The sequence below is a fragment of the Pseudoliparis swirei genome, chromosome 5, assembly GCF_029220125.1.
Source record: "Pseudoliparis swirei isolate HS2019 ecotype Mariana Trench chromosome 5, NWPU_hadal_v1, whole genome shotgun sequence".
Taxonomy (NCBI): Eukaryota; Metazoa; Chordata; class Actinopteri; order Perciformes; family Liparidae; genus Pseudoliparis; species Pseudoliparis swirei.
The window spans coordinates 7,501-27,500 of record NC_079392.1 but is presented as its reverse complement, the minus strand read 5'-3'; the positions used below and the strand labels follow the sequence as shown (position 1 = coordinate 27,500).

General features: G+C 41.2%; 1 protein-coding gene across 4 annotated transcripts in view; it reads right to left on the bottom strand.

Moving 5' to 3' along the window:
* Window positions 1-20,000, bottom strand: part of LOC130193510 (A disintegrin and metalloproteinase with thrombospondin motifs 2-like) — a 43,911-nt gene that overhangs the window by 17,319 nt on the left and 6,592 nt on the right. For 2 of the 4 annotated variants that reach the window (XM_056413991.1, XM_056413990.1), the window contains 5 exons: window positions 19,270-19,413; window positions 19,068-19,200; window positions 16,899-17,012; window positions 14,278-14,423; window positions 14,107-14,196 (listed from right to left, as the gene is read on the bottom strand). In XM_056413991.1, coding sequence (XP_056269966.1) covers window positions 14,107-14,196; window positions 14,278-14,423; window positions 16,899-17,012; window positions 19,068-19,200; window positions 19,270-19,413 — 627 coding nt within the window. Of the gene's footprint in view, window positions 1-14,106; window positions 14,197-14,277; window positions 14,838-16,898; window positions 17,013-19,067; window positions 19,201-19,269; window positions 19,414-20,000 lie in introns of those variants that run through there. The other 2 variants (XM_056413992.1, XM_056413993.1) reach the window with 2 other exon arrangements.

Here is a 20,000-nt window from a genome sequence, read left to right as displayed (position 1 = left end):
TGTGACTAGATGAACAATAGATGTCATGTGACCAGATGAACAATAGATGTCATGTGACCAGATGAACAATAGATGTCATGTGACCAGATGAACAATAGATGTCATGTGACCAGATGAACAATAGATGTCATGTGACCAGATGAACAATAGATGTCATGTGACCAGATGAACAATAGATGTCATGTGACCAGATGAACAATAGATGTCATGTGACCAGATGAACAATAGATGTCATGTGACCAGATGAACAATAGATGTCATGTGACCAGATGAACAATAGATGTCATGTGACCAGATGAACAATAGATGTCATGTGACCAGATGAACAATAGATGTCATGTGACCAGATGAACAATAGATGTCATGTGACCAGATGAACAATAGATGTCATGTGACCAGATGAACAATAGATGTCATGTGACCAGATGAACAATAGATGTCATGTGACCAGATGAACAATAGATGTCATGTGACCAGATGAACAATAGATGTCATGTGACCAGATGAACAATAGATGTCATGTGACCAGATGAACAATAGATGTCATGTGACCAGATGAACAATAGATGTCATGTGACCAGATGAACAATAGATGTCATGTGACCAGATGAACAATAGATGTCATGTGACCAGATGAACAATAGATGTCATGTGACCAGATGAACAATAGATGTCATGTGACCAGATGAACAATAGATGTCATGTGACCAGATGAACAATAGATGTCATGTGACCAGATGAACAATAGATGTCATGTGACCAGATGAACAATAGATGTCATGTGACCAGATGAACAATAGATGTCATGTGACCAGATGAACAATAGATGTCATGTGACCAGATGAACAATAGATGTCATGTGACTAGATGAACAATAGATGTCATGTGACCAGATGAACAATAGATGTCATGTGACTAGATGAACAATAGATGTCATGTGACCAGATGAACAATAGATGTCATGTGACCAGATGAACAATAGATGTCATGTGACTAGATGAACAATAGATGTCATGTGACCAGATGAACAATAGATGTCATGTGACCAGATGAACAATAGATGTCATGTGACTAGATGAACAATAGATGTCATGTGACCAGATGAACAATAGATGTCATGTGACCAGATGAACAATAGATGTCATGTGACCAGATGAACAATAGATGTCATGTGACCAGATGAACAATAGATGTCATGTGACCAGATGAACAATAGATGTCATGTGACCAGATGAACAATAGATGTCATGTGACTAGATGAACAATAGATGTCATGTGACCAGATGAACAATAGATGTCATGTGACCAGATGAACAATAGATGTCATGTGACTAGATGAACAATAGATGTCATGTGACCAGATGAACAATAGATGTCATGTGACCAGATGAACAATAGATGTCATGTGACCAGATGAACAATAGATGTCATGTGACCAGATGAACAATAGATGTCATGTGACTAGATGAACAATAGATGTCATGTGACCAGATGAACAATAGATGTCATGTGACCAGATGAACAATAGATGTCATGTGACCAGATGAACAATAGATGTCATGTGACCAGATGAACAATAGATGTCATGTGACCAGATGAACAATAGATGTCATGTGACCAGATGAACAATAGATGTCATGTGACTAGATGAACAATAGATGTCATGTGACCAGATGAACAATAGATGTCATGTGACCAGATGAACAATAGATGTCATGTGACCAGATGAACAATAGATGTCATGTGACCAGATGAACAATAGATGTCATGTGACCAGATGAACAATAGATGTCATGTGACCAGATGAACAATAGATGTCATGTGACCAGATGAACAATAGATGTCATGTGACCAGATGAACAATAGATGTCATGTGACCAGATGAACAATAGATGTCATGTGACCAGATGAACAATAGATGTCATGTGACCAGATGAACAATAGATGTCATGTGACCAGATGAACAATAGATGTCATGTGACCAGATGAACAATAGATGTCATGTGACCAGATGAACAATAGATGTCATGTGACCAGATGAACAATAGATGTCATGTGACCAGATGAACAATAGATGTCATGTGACCAGATGAACAATAGATGTCATGTGACCAGATGAACAATAGATGTCATGTGACCAGATGAACAATAGATGTCATGTGACCAGATGAACAATAGATGTCATGTGACCAGATGAACAATAGATGTCATGTGACCAGATGAACAATAGATGTCATGTGACCAGATGAACAATAGATGTCATGTGACCAGATGAACAATAGATGTCATGTGACCAGATGAACAATAGATGTCATGTGACCAGATGAACAATAGATGTCATGTGACCAGATGAACAATAGATGTCATGTGACCAGATGAACAATAGATGTCATGTGACCAGATGAACAATAGATGTCATGTGACCAGATGAACAATAGATGTCATGTGACCAGATGAACAATAGATGTCATGTGACCAGATGAACAATAGATGTCATGTGACCAGATGAACAATAGATGTCATGTGACCAGATGAACAATAGATGTCATGTGACCAGATGAACAATAGATGTCATGTGACCAGATGAACAATAGATGTCATGTGACCAGATGAACAATAGATGTCATGTGACTAGATGAACAATAGATGTCATGTGACCAGATGAACAATAGATGTCATGTGACCAGATGAACAATAGATGTCATGTGACCAGATGAACAATAGATGTCATGTGACCAGATGAACAATAGATGTCATGTGACCAGATGAACAATAGATGTCATGTGACCAGATGAACAATAGATGTCATGTGACCAGATGAATAATAGATGTCATGTGACTAGATGAACAATAGATGTCATGTGACCAGATGAACAATAGATGTCATGTGACCAGATGAACAATAGATGTCATGTGACCAGATGAACAATAGATGTCATGTGACCAGATGAACAATAGATGTCATGTGACCAGATGAACAATAGATGTCATGTGACCAGATGAACAATAGATGTCATGTGACCAGATGAACAATAGATGTCATGTGACCAGATGAACAATAGATGTCATGTGACCAGATGAACAATAGATGTCATGTGACCAGATGAACAATAGATGTCATGTGACCAGATGAACAATAGATGTCATGTGACCAGATGAACAATAGATGTCATGTGACTAGATGAACAATAGATGTCATGTGACCAGATGAACAATAGATGTCATGTGACCAGATGAACAATAGATGTCATGTGACCAGATGAACAATAGATGTCATGTGACCAGATGAACAATAGATGTCATGTGACCAGATGAACAATAGATGTCATGTGACCAGATGAACAATAGATGTCATGTGACCAGATGAACAATAGATGTCATGTGACCAGATGAACAATAGATGTCATGTGACCAGATGAACAATAGATGTCATGTGACCAGATGAACAATAGATGTCATGTGACCAGATGAACAATAGATGTCATGTGACCAGATGAACAATAGATCTCATGTTACTAGATGAACAATAGATGTCATGTCACCAGATGAACAATAGATGTCAGACCAGATGAACAATAGATGTCATGTGACCAGATGAACAATAGATGTCATGTGACCAGATGAACAATAGATGTCATGTGACCAGATGAACAATAGATGTCATGTGAGACTAGATGAACAATAGATGTCATGTGACCAGATGAACAATAGATGTCATGTGACCAGATGAACAATAGATGTCATGTGACCAGATGAACAATAGATGTCATGTGACTAGATGAACAATAGATGTCATGTGACCAGGTGAACAATAGATGTCATGTGACCAGATGAACAATAGATGTCATGTGACCAGATGAACAATAGATGTCATGTGACCAGATGAACAATAGATGTCATGTGACCAGATGAACAATAGATGTCATGTGACCAGATGAACAATAGATGTCATGTGACCAGATGAACAATAGATGTCATGTGACCAGATGAACAATAGATGTCATGTGACCAGATGAACAATAGATGTCATGTGACCAGATGAACAATAGATGTCATGTGACCAGATGAACAATAGATGTCATGTGACCAGATGAACAATAGATGTCATGTGACCAGATGAACAATAGATGTCATGTGACTAGATGAACAATAGATGTCATGTGACCAGATGAACAATAGATGTCATGTGACCAGATGAACAATAGATGTCATGACACCAGATGAACAATAGATGTCATGTGACCAGATGAACAATAGATGTCATGTGACCAGATGAACAATAGATGTCATGTGACCAGATGAACAATAGATGTCATGTGACCAGATGAACAATAGATGTCATGTGACCAGATGAACAATAGATGTCATGTGACCAGATGAACAATAGATGTCATGTGACCAGATGAACAATAGATGTCATGTGACCAGATGAACAATAGATGTCATGTGACCAGATGAACAATAGATGTCATGTGACCAGATGAACAATAGATGTCATGTGACCAGATGAACAATAGATGTCATGTGACCAGATGAACAATAGATGTCATGTGACCAGATGAACAATAGATGTCATGTGACCAGATGAACAATAGATGTCATGTGACCAGATGAACAATAGATGTCATGTGACCAGATGAACAATAGATGTCATGTGACCAGATGAACAATAGATGTCATGTGACCAGATGAACAATAGATGTCATGTGACCAGATGAACAATAGATGTCATGTGACCAGATGAACAATAGATGTCATGTGACCAGATGAACAATAGATGTCATGTGACCAGATGAACAATAGATGTCATGTGACCAGATGAACAATAGATGTCATGTGACCAGATGAACAATAGATGTCATGTGACCAGATGAACAATAGATGTCATGTGACCAGATGAACAATAGATGTCATGTGACCAGATGAACAATAGATGTCATGTGACCAGATGAACAATAGATGTCATGTGACCAGATGAACAATAGATGTCATGTGACCAGATGAACAATAGATGTCATGTGACCAGATGAACAATAGATGTCATGTGACCAGATGAACAATAGATGTCATGTGACCAGATGAACAATAGATGTCATGTGACCAGATGAACAATAGATGTCATGTGACCAGATGAACAATAGATGTCATGTGACCAGATGAACAATAGATGTCATGTGACCAGATGAACAATAGATGTCATGTGACCAGATGAACAATAGATGTCATGTGACCAGATGAACAATAGATGTCATGTGACCAGATGAACAATAGATGTCATGTGACCAGATGAACAATAGATGTCATGTGACCAGATGAACAATAGATGTCATGTGACCAGATGAACAATAGATGTCATGTGACCAGATGAACAATAGATGTCATGTGACCAGATGAACAATAGATGTCATGTGACCAGATGAACAATAGATGTCATGTGACCAGATGAACAATAGATGTCATGTGACCAGATGAACAATAGATGTCATGTGACCAGATGAACAATAGATGTCATGTGACCAGATGAACAATAGATGTCATGTGACCAGATGAACAATAGATGTCATGTGACCAGATGAACAATAGATGTCATGTGACCAGATGAACAATAGATGTCATGTGACCAGATGAACAATAGATGTCATGTGACCAGATGAACAATAGATGTCATGTGACCAGATGAACAATAGATGTCATGTGACCAGATGAACAATAGATGTCATGTGACCAGATGAACAATAGATGTCATGTGACCAGATGAACAATAGATGTCATGTGACCAGATGAACAATAGATGTCATGTGACCAGATGAACAATAGATGTCATGTGACCAGATGAACAATAGATGTCATGTGACCAGATGAACAATAGATGTCATGTGACCAGATGAACAATAGATGTCATGTGACCAGATGAACAATAGATGTCATGTGACCAGATGAACAATAGATGTCATGTGACCAGATGAACAATAGATGTCATGTGACCAGATGAACAATAGATGTCATGTGACCAGATGAACAATAGATGTCATGTGACCAGATGAACAATAGATGTCATGTGACCAGATGAACAATAGATGTCATGTGACCAGATGAACAATAGATGTCATGTGACCAGATGAACAATAGATGTCATGTGACCAGATGAACAATAGATGTCATGTGACCAGATGAACAATAGATGTCATGTGACCAGATGAACAATAGATGTCATGTGACCAGATGAACAATAGATGTCATGTGACCAGATGAACAATAGATGTCATGTGACCAGATGAACAATAGATGTCATGTGACCAGATGAACAATAGATGTCATGTGACCAGATGAACAATAGATGTCATGTGACCAGATGAACAATAGATGTCATGTGACCAGATGAACAATAGATGTCATGTGACCAGATGAACAATAGATGTCATGTGACCAGATGAACAATAGATGTCATGTGACCAGATGAACAATAGATGTCATGTGACCAGATGAACAATAGATGTCATGTGACCAGATGAACAATAGATGTCATGTGACCAGATGAACAATAGATGTCATGTGACCAGATGAACAATAGATGTCATGTGACCAGATGAACAATAGATGTCATGTGACCAGATGAACAATAGATGTCATGTGACCAGATGAACAATAGATGTCATGTGACCAGATGAACAATAGATGTCATGTGACCAGATGAACAATAGATGTCATGTGACCAGATGAACAATAGATGTCATGTGACCAGATGAACAATAGATGTCATGTGACCAGATGAACAATAGATGTCATGTGACCAGATGAACAATAGATGTCATGTGACCAGATGAACAATAGATGTCATGTGACCAGATGAACAATAGATGTCATGTGACCAGATGAACAATAGCTGTCATGTGACTAGATGAACAATAGATGTCATGTGACCAGATGAACAATAGATGTCATGTGACCAGATGAACAATAGATGTCATGTGACCAGATGACCAGATGAACACTAGATGTCATGTGACCAGATGAACAATAGATGTCATGTGACCAGATGAACAATAGATGTCATGTGACCAGATGAACAATAGATGTCATGTGACCAGATGAACAATAGATGTCATGTGACTAGATGAACAATAGATGTCATGTGACCAGATGAACAATAGATGTCATGTGACCAGATGAACAATAGATGTCATGTGACCAGATGAACAATAGATGTCATGTGACCAGATGAACAATAGATGTCATGTGACCAGATGAACAATAGATGTCATGTGACCAGATGAACAATAGATGTCATGTGACCAGATGAACAATAGATGTCATGTGACCAGATGAACAATAGATGTCATGTGACCAGATGAACAATAGATGTCATGTGACCAGATGAACAATAGATGTCATGTGACCAGATGAACAATAGATGTCATGTGACCAGATGAACAATAGATGTCATGTGACCAGATGAACAATAGATGTCATGTGACCAGATGAACAATAGATGTCATGTGACCAGATGAACAATAGATGTCATGAGACCAGATGAACAATAGATGTCATGTGACCAGATGAACAATAGATGTCATGTGACCAGATGAACAATAGATGTCATGTGACCAGATGAACAATAGATGTCATGTGACCAGATGAACAATAGATGTCATGTGACCAGATGAACAATAGATGTCATGTGACCAGATGAACAATAGATGTCATGTGACCAGATGAACAATAGATGTCATGTGACCAGATGAACAATAGATGTCGTGACCAGATGAACAATAGATGTCATGTGACCAGATGAACAATAGATGTCATGACCAGATGAACAATAGATGTCATGTGACCAGATGAACAATAGATGTCATGTGACCAGATGAACAATAGATGTCATGTGACCAGATGAACAATAGATGTCATGTGACCAGATGAACAATAGATGTCATGTGACTAGATGAACAATAGATGTCATGTGACCAGATGAACAATAGATGTCATGTGACTAGATGAACAATAGATGTCATGTGACCAGATGAACAATAGATGTCATGTGACCAGATGAACAATAGATGTCATGTGACCAGATGAACAATAGATGTCATGTGACTAGATGAACAATAGATGTCATGTGACCAGATGAACAATAGATGTCATGTGACTAGATGAACAATAGATGTCATGTGACCAGATGAACAATAGATGTCATGTGACTAGATGAACAATAGATGTCATGTGACTAGATGAACAATAGATGTCATGTGACCAGATGAACAATAGATGTCATGTGACCAGATGAACAATAGATGTCATGTGACCAGATGAACAATAGATGTCATGTGACCAGATGAACAATAGATGTCATGTGACCAGATGAACAATAGATGTCATGACCAGATGAACAATAGATGTCATGTGACCAGATGAACAATAGATGTCATGAGACCAGATGAACAATAGATGTCATGACCAGATGAACAATAGATGTCATGTGACTAGATGAACAATAGATGTCATGTGACTAGATGAACAATAGATGTCATGTGACCAGATGAACAATAGATGTCATGTGACCAGATGAACAATAGATGTCATGTGACCAGATGAACAATAGATGTCATGTGACCAGATGAACAATAGATGTCATGTGACCAGATGAACAATAGATGTCATGTGACCAGATGAACAATAGATGTCATGTGACCAGATGAACAATAGATGTCATGTGACCAGATGAACAATAGATGTCATGTGACCAGATGAACAATAGATGTCATGTGACCAGATGAACAATAGATGTCATGTGACCAGATGAACAATAGATGTCATGTGACTAGATGAACAATAGATGTCATGTGACCAGATGAACAATAGATGTCATGTGACCAGATGAACAATAGATGTCATGTGACCAGATGAACAATAGATGTCATGTGACTAGATGAACAATAGATGTCATGTGACCAGATGAACAATAGATGTCATGTGACCAGATGAACAATAGATGTCATGTGACCAGATGAACAATAGATGTCATGTGACCAGATGAACAATAGATGTCATGTGACCAGATGAACAATAGATGTCATGTGACTAGATGAACAATAGATGTCATGTGACCAGATGAACAATAGATGTCATGTGACCAGATGAACAATAGATGTCATGTGACCAGATGAACAATAGATGTCATGTGACCAGATGAACAATAGATGTCATGTGACCAGATGAACAATAGATGTCATGTGACCAGATGAACAATAGATGTCATGTGACCAGATGAACAATAGATGTCATGTGACCAGATGAACAATAGATGTCATGTGACTAGATGAACAATAGATGTCATGTGACCAGATGAACAATAGATGTCATGTGACTAGATGAACAATAGATGTCATGTGACCAGATGAACAATAGATGTCATGTGACTAGATGAACAATAGATGTCATGTGACTAGATGAACAATAGATGTCATGTGACCAGATGAACAATAGATGTCATGTGACCAGATGAACAATAGATGTCATGTGACCAGATGAACAATAGATGTCATGTGACCAGATGAACAATAGATGTCATGTGACCAGATGAACAATAGATGTCATGTGACCAGATGAACAATAGATGTCATGTGACCAGATGAACAATAGATGTCATGTGACTAGATGAACAATAGATGTCATGTGACCAGATGAACAATAGATGTCATGTGACCAGATGAACAATAGATGTCATGTGACCAGATGAACAATAGATGTCATGTGACCAGATGAACAATAGATGTCATGTGACCAGATGAACAATAGATGTCATGTGACCAGATGAACAATAGATGTCATGTGACCAGATGAACAATAGATGTCATGTGACCAGATGAACAATAGATGTCATGTGACCAGATGAACAATAGATGTCATGTGACCAGATGAACAATAGATGTCATGTGACTAGATGAACAATAGATGTCATGTGACCAGATGAACAATAGATGTCATGTGACCAGATGAACAATAGATGTCATGTGACCAGATGAACAATAGATGTCATGTGACCAGATGAACAATAGATGTCATGTGACCAGATGAACAATAGATGTCATGTGACCAGATGAACAATAGATGTCATGTGACCAGATGAACAATAGATGTCATGTGACCAGATGAACAATAGATGTCATGTGACCAGATGAACAATAGATGTCATGTGACCAGATGAACAATAGATGTCATGTGACCAGATGAACAATAGATGTCATGTGACCAGATGAACAATAGATGTCATGTGACCAGATGAACAATAGATGTCATGTGACTAGATGAACAATAGATGTCATGTGACCAGATGAACAATAGATGTCATGTGACTAGATGAACAATAGATGTCATGTGACCAGATGAACAATAGATGTCATGTGACCAGATGAACAATAGATGTCATGTGACCAGATGAACAATAGATGTCATGACCAGATGAACAATAGATGTCATGTGACCAGATGAACAATAGATGTCATGTGACCAGATGAACAATAGATGTCATGTGACCAGATGAACAATAGATGTCATGTGACCAGATGAACAATAGATGTCATGTGACCAGATGAACAATAGATGTCATGTGACCAGATGAACAATAGATGTCATGTGACCAGATGAACAATAGATGTCATGTGACCAGATGAACAATAGATGTCATGTGACCAGATGAACAATAGATGTCATGTGACCAGATGAACAATAGATGTCATGTGACCAGATGAACAATAGATGTCATGTGACCAGATGAACAATAGATGTCATGTGACCAGATGAACAATAGATGTCATGTGACCAGATGAACAATAGATGTCATGTGACCAGATGAACAATAGATGTCATGTGACTAGATGAACAATAGATGTCATGTGACCAGATGAACAATAGATGTCATGTGACCAGATGAACAATAGATGTCATGTGACCAGATGAACAATAGATGTCATGTGACCAGATGAACAATAGATGTCATGTGACTAGATGAACAATAGATGTCATGTGACCAGATGAACAATAGATGTCATGACCAGATGAACAATAGATGTCATGTGACTAGATGAACAATAGATGTCATGTGACCAGATGAACAATAGATGTCATGTGACCAGATGAACAATAGATGTCATGTGACCAGATGAACAATAGATGTCATGTGACCAGATGAACAATAGATGTCATGTGACCAGATGAACAATAGATGTCATGTGACTAGATGAACAATAGATGTCATGTGACCAGATGAACAATAGATGTCATGTGACCAGATGAACAATAGATGTCATGTGACCAGATGAACAATAGATGTCATGTGACCAGATGAACAATAGATGTCATGTGACCAGATGAACAATAGATGTCATGTGACCAGATGAACAATAGATGTCATGTGACTAGATGAACAATAGATGTCATGTGACCAGATGAACAATAGATGTCATGTGACCAGATGAACAATAGATGTCATGTGACCAGATGAACAATAGATGTCATGTGACCAGATGAACAATAGATGTCATGTGACCAGATGAACAATAGATGTCATGTGACCAGATGAACAATAGATGTCATGTGACCAGATGAACAATAGATGTCATGTGACCAGATGAACAATAGATGTCATGTGACCAGATGAACAATAGATGTCATGTGACCAGATGATCAATAGATGTCATGTGACCAGATGAACAATAGATGTCATGTGACTAGATGAACAATAGATGTCATGTGACCAGATGAACAATAGATGTCATGTGACCAGATGAACAATAGATGTCATGTGACCAGATGAACAATAGATGTCATGTGACCAGATGAACAATAGATGTCATGTGACCAGATGAACAATAGATGTCATGTGACCAGATGAACAATAGATGTCATGTGACCAGATGAACAATAGATGTCATGTGACCAGATGAACAATAGATGTCATGTGACCAGATGAACAATAGATGTCATGTGACCAGATGAACAATAGATGTCATGTGACCAGATGAACAATAGATGTCATGTGACCAGATGAACAATAGATGTCATGTGACCAGATGAACAATAGATGTCATGTGACCAGATGAACAATAGATGTCATGTGACCAGATGAACAATAGATGTCATGTGACCAGATGAACAATAGATGTCATGTGACCAGATGAACAATAGATGTCATGTGACCAGATGAACAATAGATGTCATGTGACCAGATGAACAATAGATGTCATGTGACCAGGTGAACAATAGATGTCATGTGACTAAATGAACAATAGATGTCATGTGACCAGGTGAACAATAGATGTCATGTGACCAGGTGAACAATAGATGTCATGTGACCAGATGAACAATAGATGTCATGTGACTAGATGAACAATAGATGTCATGTGACCAGATGAACACTAGATGTCATGTGACTAGATGAACAATAGATGTCATGAGACCAGATGAACAATAGATGTCATGTCACTAGATGAACAATAGATGTCATGTGACCAGATGAACAATATATGTCATGAGACCAGATGAACACTAGATGTCATGTGACTAGATGAACAATAGATGTCATGAGACCAGATGAACAATAGATGTCATGTCACTAGATGAACAGTAGATGTCATGTGACCAGATGAACAATAGATGTCATGTGACCAGATGAACAATAGATGTCATGTGACTAGATGATCAATAGATGTCATGTGACTAGATGAACAATAGATGTCATGTGACCAGATGAACAATATATGTCATGTGACCAGGTGAACAATAGATGTCATGTGACCAGATGAACAATAGATGTCATGTGACCAGATGAACAATAGATGTCATGTGACCAGATGAACAATAGATGTCATGTGACTAGATGATCAATAGATGTCATGTGACCAGATGAACCGAGCAGAGCAGCCTGATAATAAGGAGTTGACTTAAGAGACGTATAGAGCAGCCTGATAATAACGAGTTGACCTCAGAGACTTATAGAGCAGCCTGATAATAAGGAGTTGACCTAAGAGACTTATAGAGCAGCCTGATAATAAGGAGTTGACCTAAGAGACTTATAGAGCAGCCTGATAATAAGGAGTTGACCTAAGATACTTATAGAGCAGCCTGATAATAAGGAGTGGACATAAGAGACGTATAGAGCAGCCTGATAATAAGGAGTTGACTTAAGAGACTTATAGAGCAGCCTGATAATAAGGAGTTGACCTCAGAGACTTATAGAGCAGCCTGATAATAAGGAGTTGACCTAACAGACTTATAGAGCAGCCTGATAATAAGGAGTTGACCTCAGAGACTCATAGAGCAGCCTGATAATAAGGAGTTGACCTAAGAGACTTATAGAGCAGCCTGATAATAAGGAGTTGACTAAAGAGACTTATAGAGCAGCCTGATAATAAGGAGTTGACCTAAGAGACTTATAGAGCAGCCTGATAATAAGGAGTTGACATAAGAGACTTATAGAGCAGCCTGATAATAAGGAGTTGACCTAAGAGACTTATAGAGCAGCCTGATAATAAGGAGTTGACCTAAGACACTTATAGAGCAGCCTGATAATAAGGAGTTGACCTCAGAGACTTATAGAGCAGCCCGATAATAAGGAGTTGACAAAAGAGACTTATAGAGCAGCCTGATAATAAGGAGTTGACCTAAGAGACGTATAGAGCAGCCTGATAATAAGGAGTTGACCTAAGAGACTTATAGAGCAGCCTGATAATAAGGAGTTGACCTCAGAGACTTATAGAGCAGCCTGATAGTAGTAGACCCACTGACCTGAAGTCAGTCAGGGGGGGACAGGATGACAGAGCGAACAGTAGACCCACTGACCTGAAGTCAGTCAGGGGGGGACAGGATGACAGAGCGAACAGTAGACCCACTGACCTGAAGTCAGTCAGGGGGGGACAGGATGACAGAGCGAACAGTAGACCCACTGACCTGAAGTCAGTCAGGGGGGGACAGGATGACAGAGCGAACAGTAGACCCACTGACCTGAAGTCAGTCAGGGGGGGACAGGATGACAGAGCGAACAGTAGACCCACTGACCTGAAGTCAGTCAGGGGGGGACAGGATGACAGAGCGAACAGTAGACCCACTGACCTGAAGTCAGTCAGGGGGGGACACTCCTCTTGGCTGCACAGCTGGAACTCGTAGCTGTTTCCGAAGCAGGTGCGCCCCCCGTTGGCTGGACTAAGAGCAACAACAACAGATGAGAGTCTCTGATTGGTCCCTCTGATCCGTCAAATCATTGATGATTGAAGGCTGACTCACGCTGGAGTGTCGCAGCGCCGTGCGCGAAACCCGACCCCGCCCCCGCAGGTCCTGGAGCAGCCGCCAAACGGACTCCATGTCCCCCAGCCGCCATCTTGTCTCAGCAGGTCTGGGGTCAGTTTCATGCAGAGACCCTTAAAACAGTGCTTGTGACAAGAGACACGGTTAGCATAGCTTAGCATCGAGACAGGCAGTTAAAGTAATATTATGCAACGATTGTACCTTAAAATAATAGCTTGAAAAAAATGGTGCCGCTACAATGACTTTTAATATGGCGATTTGCGCCTCCGCCATCGGGGGTCTGTGGGGAAATAACTCCGCTATGTAGGATGATGGACTTCCACCTGCTTTCTGGCAGTGATTACGCAATGTCATATAGTGCCACTCCACGCTCGCAGCTCCAGGATAAGGGCGAAGCAAGCGAAGTCTCTTGTAATGAATTACACGTTCCAATGTAAATTATGAATATGTAGCTTTTTGGTGTTGTCAACAATATTGTATTCGATCACACGTAACCACATTCAAACATTTACAAAACAACGTATTGTAGCGACCCTGTGACGTGGCTGTCAATCACAGTGTGGCACCGTGATGCGGGTCGAGGGGGCGGGCCTGTGATTGGCGGAGTCGAGGGGAGGCGGGGTTAACCTGTCGGAAAACGGGAGTTAAGGGTGGTTGACGGGAACCGTTGTTGTTGACCTTGGAGCTGAGAGGAGCAGCGGTCTGGTGCCCAATAAAGGAGGAGTGACGTCGTCCCGTCTCCGTGTCATCAGTGCCATAACGTCCGAGACGTGACGTATATCGGCTGAAAATGCGATCGGTATTTCATCTCAACTAAATGTTGTCATTCTTTTGGTTATGTTAGCATTCATCTCCGATATCACAATGAATAAAACTGCAGTCATATTTATGTAAACTCTTTGAATATTCTTAGCTTATCGGTTGACATCATTTCTTGGTTTCTGACTTCGTCTGGTCATCAATACAAGTGATGCGAGGCTGCATCTATCGTAACTGGGGATTTACGACACTGAAGTAAACGTTAAATACCTCCAAAACTGAAGGGGGCGCTAAAGGGGAAAACTACATTATGGGGATTTGAGATGGGAACTCACAATATACATGTTGTGCTAAATGGTTTGGCTAGTGTAGCATCATGCTAGTCCTCCAGTGAGGGGGAGGCATGACACGTGATGACCAAGTAACATGCTAAAATACTAACATACGAACATGTTAACATACGAACATAATAACATGTTAGTATGTTAACATACTAACATGTTAACATACGAACATGTTAACATACGAACATGTTAACATACTAACATGTTAACATACTAACATACTAACATGTTAACATACGAACATGTTAACATACGAACATGTTAACATACTAACATGTTAACATACTAACATACTAACATGTTAACATACTAACATGTTAACATACGAACATAATAACATGTTAGTATGTTAACATACTAACATGTTAACATACGAACATGTTAACATACGAACATGTTAACATACTAACATGTTAACATACTAACATGTTAACATACTAACATACTAACATGTTAACATACGAACATGTTAACATACTAACATGTTAACATACTAACATACTAACATGTTAACATACTAACATGTTAACATACGAACATAATAACATGTTAGTATGTTAACATACTAACATGTTAACATACTAACATGTTAACATACTAACATGTTAACATACTAACATACTAACATGTTAACATACTAACATGTTAACATACGAACATACTAACATGTTAACATACGAACATGTTAACATACTAACATGTTAACATACGAACATGTTAACATACTGACATACTAACATGTTAACATACGAACATGTTAACATACGAACCTACTAACATGTTAACATACGAACATGTTAACATACGAACATACTAACATGTTAACATACGAACATGTTAACATACTAACATACTAACATGTTAACATACGAACATACTAACATGTTAACATACGAACATGTTAACATACTAACATGTTAACATACGAACATGTTAACATACTAACATGTTAACATATGAACATGTTAACATACGAACATGTTAACATACTAACATACTAACATGTTAACATACGAACATGTTAACATACGAACATGTTAACATACGAACATGTTAACATACGAACATACTAACATGTTAACATACGAACATGTTAACATACGAACATGTTAACATACTAACATACTAACATGTTAACATACGAACATGTTAACATACGAACATACTAACATGTTAACATACGAACATGTTAACATACTAACATGTTAACATACAAACATGTTAACATACTAACATACTAACATGTTAACATACTAACATGTTAACATACGAACATGTTAACATACTAACATGTTAACATACTAACATGTTAACATACGAACATACTAACATGTTAACATATGAACATGTTAACATACGAACATATGAGTATGTTAACATGTTAACATACTAACATGTTCGTATGTTAACATACGGACATGTTAACATACTAGTCACGTCCTTCCTGTCCCAAACACCAGAGACAACCACTTCCTGTTGTCCACTTCCTGTCCTCACCTGCCCCGGGCCACACCTGGTCCCGTCCAGCGGAGGCCCTTTCTTGGTCTTACAGTAGAAGGGGTTGTTGTGGTCACTGCACCACAGCTGATTACAGGGGTCAAGGGTCGGGTACTGGGGACACACAGAAGACATCAGGGGTCAAGGGTCGGGTACTGACAGACAGACAGACAAGCAGACAGACAGGCAGGCAGACAGACAGGCAGACAGACAGGCAGGCAGACAGACAGGCAGACAGACAAGCAGACAGACAGACAGGCAGACAGACAGACAGGCAGACAGACAGACAGGCAGACAGACAGGCAGACAGACAAGCAGACAGACAGGCAGACAGGCAGACAGACAAGCAGACAGGCAGGCAGACAAGCAGACAAGCAGACAGACAGACAGGCAGACAAGCAGACAGACAGACAAGCAGACAGACAGACAGGCAGACAGACAAGCAGACAGAGAGACAGGCAGACAGACAAGCAGACAGACAGGCAGACAAGCAGACAGACAGACAGGCAGACAAGCAGACAGACAGACAAGCAGACAGACAGACAGGCAGACAGACAAGCAGACAGACAGGCAGACAGACAAGCAGACAGACAGGCAGACAGACAGGCAGACAAGCAGACAGACAGACAGGCAGACAGACATTCAGACAGACAGACAGCAGACAGACAGACAAACAGACAGACATTCAGACAGACAAGCAGACAGACATTCAGACAGACAGGCAGACAGACAAGCAGACAGACAGACAGGCAGACAGACAAGCAGACAGGCAGGCAGACAGACAGACAAGCAGACAGACAGACAGACAAGCAGACAGACAGACAGGCAGACAGACAAGCAGACAGGCAGACAGACAAGCAGACAGACAGGCAGACAGACAAGCAGACAGACAGACAGGCAGACAGACAGACAAGCAGACAGACAGGCAGACAGACAGGCAGACAAGCAGACAGACAGACAGGCAGACAGACAGACAAGCAGACAGACAGACAGGCAGACAGACAGGCAGACAGACAGACAAGACAGACAGGCAGACAGACAGGCAGACAGACAGGCAGACAGACAAGCAGACAGACAGGCAGACAGACAGACAGACAAGCAGACAGACAGACAGGCAGACAGACAGGCAGACAGACAGGCAGACAGACAGGCAGACAGACAAGCAGACAGACAGACAGGCAGACAGACATTCAGACAGACAGACAGCAGACAGACAGACAAACAGACAGACATTCAGACAGACAAGCAGACAGACATTCAGACAGACAGGCAGACAGACAAGCAGACAGACAGACAGGCAGACAGGCAGACAGACAAGCAGACAGGCAGGCAGACAAGCAGACAGACAGACAAGCAGACAGACAGACAGACAAGCAGACAGACAGACAGGCAGACAAGCAGACAGACAAGCAGACAGACAGACAGGCAGACAGACAAGCAGACAGACAGACAGGCAGACAGACAAGCAGACAGACAGACAGGCAGACAGACAGACAAGCAGACAGACAGGCAGACAGACAGGCAGACAAGCAGACAGACAGACAGGCAGACAAGCAGACAGACAGACAAGCAGACAGACAGGCAGACAGACAGGCAGACAGACAGACAGGCAGACAGACATTCAGACAGACAGACAGCAGACAGACAGACAAACAGACAGACATTCAGACAGACAAGCAGACAGACATTCAGACAGACAGGCAGACAGACAAGCAGACAGACAGGCAGACAGACAGGCAGACAGACAAGCAGACAGACAGACAGGCAGGCAGACAGACAAGCAGACAGACAGGCAGACAGACATTCAGACAGACAGACAGCAGACAGACAGACAGACAAGCAGACAGACAGACAGACAGGCAGACAGACAAGCAGACAGACAGACAGGCAGGCAGACAGACAGACAGGCAGACAGACAAGCAGACAGACAGACAGGCAGGCAGACAAGCAGACAGACAGACAGGCAGGCAGACAGGCAGACAGACAAGCAGACAGACAGACAGACAGGCAGACAGACAAGCAGACAGACAGACAGGCAGGCAGACAGGCAGACAGACAGGCAGACAGACAGGCAGACAGACAAGCAGACAGACAGGCAGACATTCAGACATTCAGACAAACAGACAGACATTCAGACAGACAGGCAGGCAGACAGACAGGCAGACGTACTGCAGTACAGAGGCTGTATCCTGGCCCGAAGTCGAAGCCACATTGCTGCTCCAGTGAATACTGGAAACCCGGCAGCTGAGGCTGAGCCGGCCAGTCGTGGCTGAACGGGTCGTCACGGAGACAGTCATAGGTGCTGAGGGACAGACAGGTTCAGGTGGTGCAGCCCATTCTACGTACAGGTAGTAGTGTCTGCAGCACTCACTGCAGCAGCGTGTGCAGCTCCCTCCAGCTGCAGCGGGACCAGTGGTACTGATGGAAGGTGGCCTGAACCCGCGGGGACATGATGCTGCCCAAAGGCACGTCGGCAGCACAGTCATTGGCCTCGCCGTCATGCTGCATGCCCAGGCTGCAACAAGGGGTCACCTGGGGTCACCGGCCTGTCTACATTGACACCTTGGGTCACCGGCATGTCTACATTGACACCTGGACGTCACCAGCATGTCTACATTGACACCTGGGGTCACCAGCATGTCTACCTTGACACCTGGGGTTACCAGCATGTCTACATTGACACCTGGGGTCACCAGCGTGTCTCCATTGACACCTGGGGTCACCAGCGTGTCTACATTGACACCTGGGGTCACCAGCGTGTCTACATTGACACCTGGAGGTCACCAGCGTGTCTACATTGACACCTGGAGGTCACCAGCGTGTCTACATTGACACCTGGGGTCACCAGCGTGTCTACATTGACACCTGGAGGTCACCAGCATGTCTACATTGACACCTGGAGGTCACCAGCATGTCTACATTGACACCTGGGGTCACCAGCATGTCTACATTGACACCTGGGGTCACCAGTGTGTCTACATTGACACCTGGAGGTCACCAGCATGTCTACATTGACACATGGGGTCACCAGCATGTCTACATTGACACCTGGGGTCACCAGCGTGTCTACATTGACACCTGGGGTCACCGGCCTGTCTACAT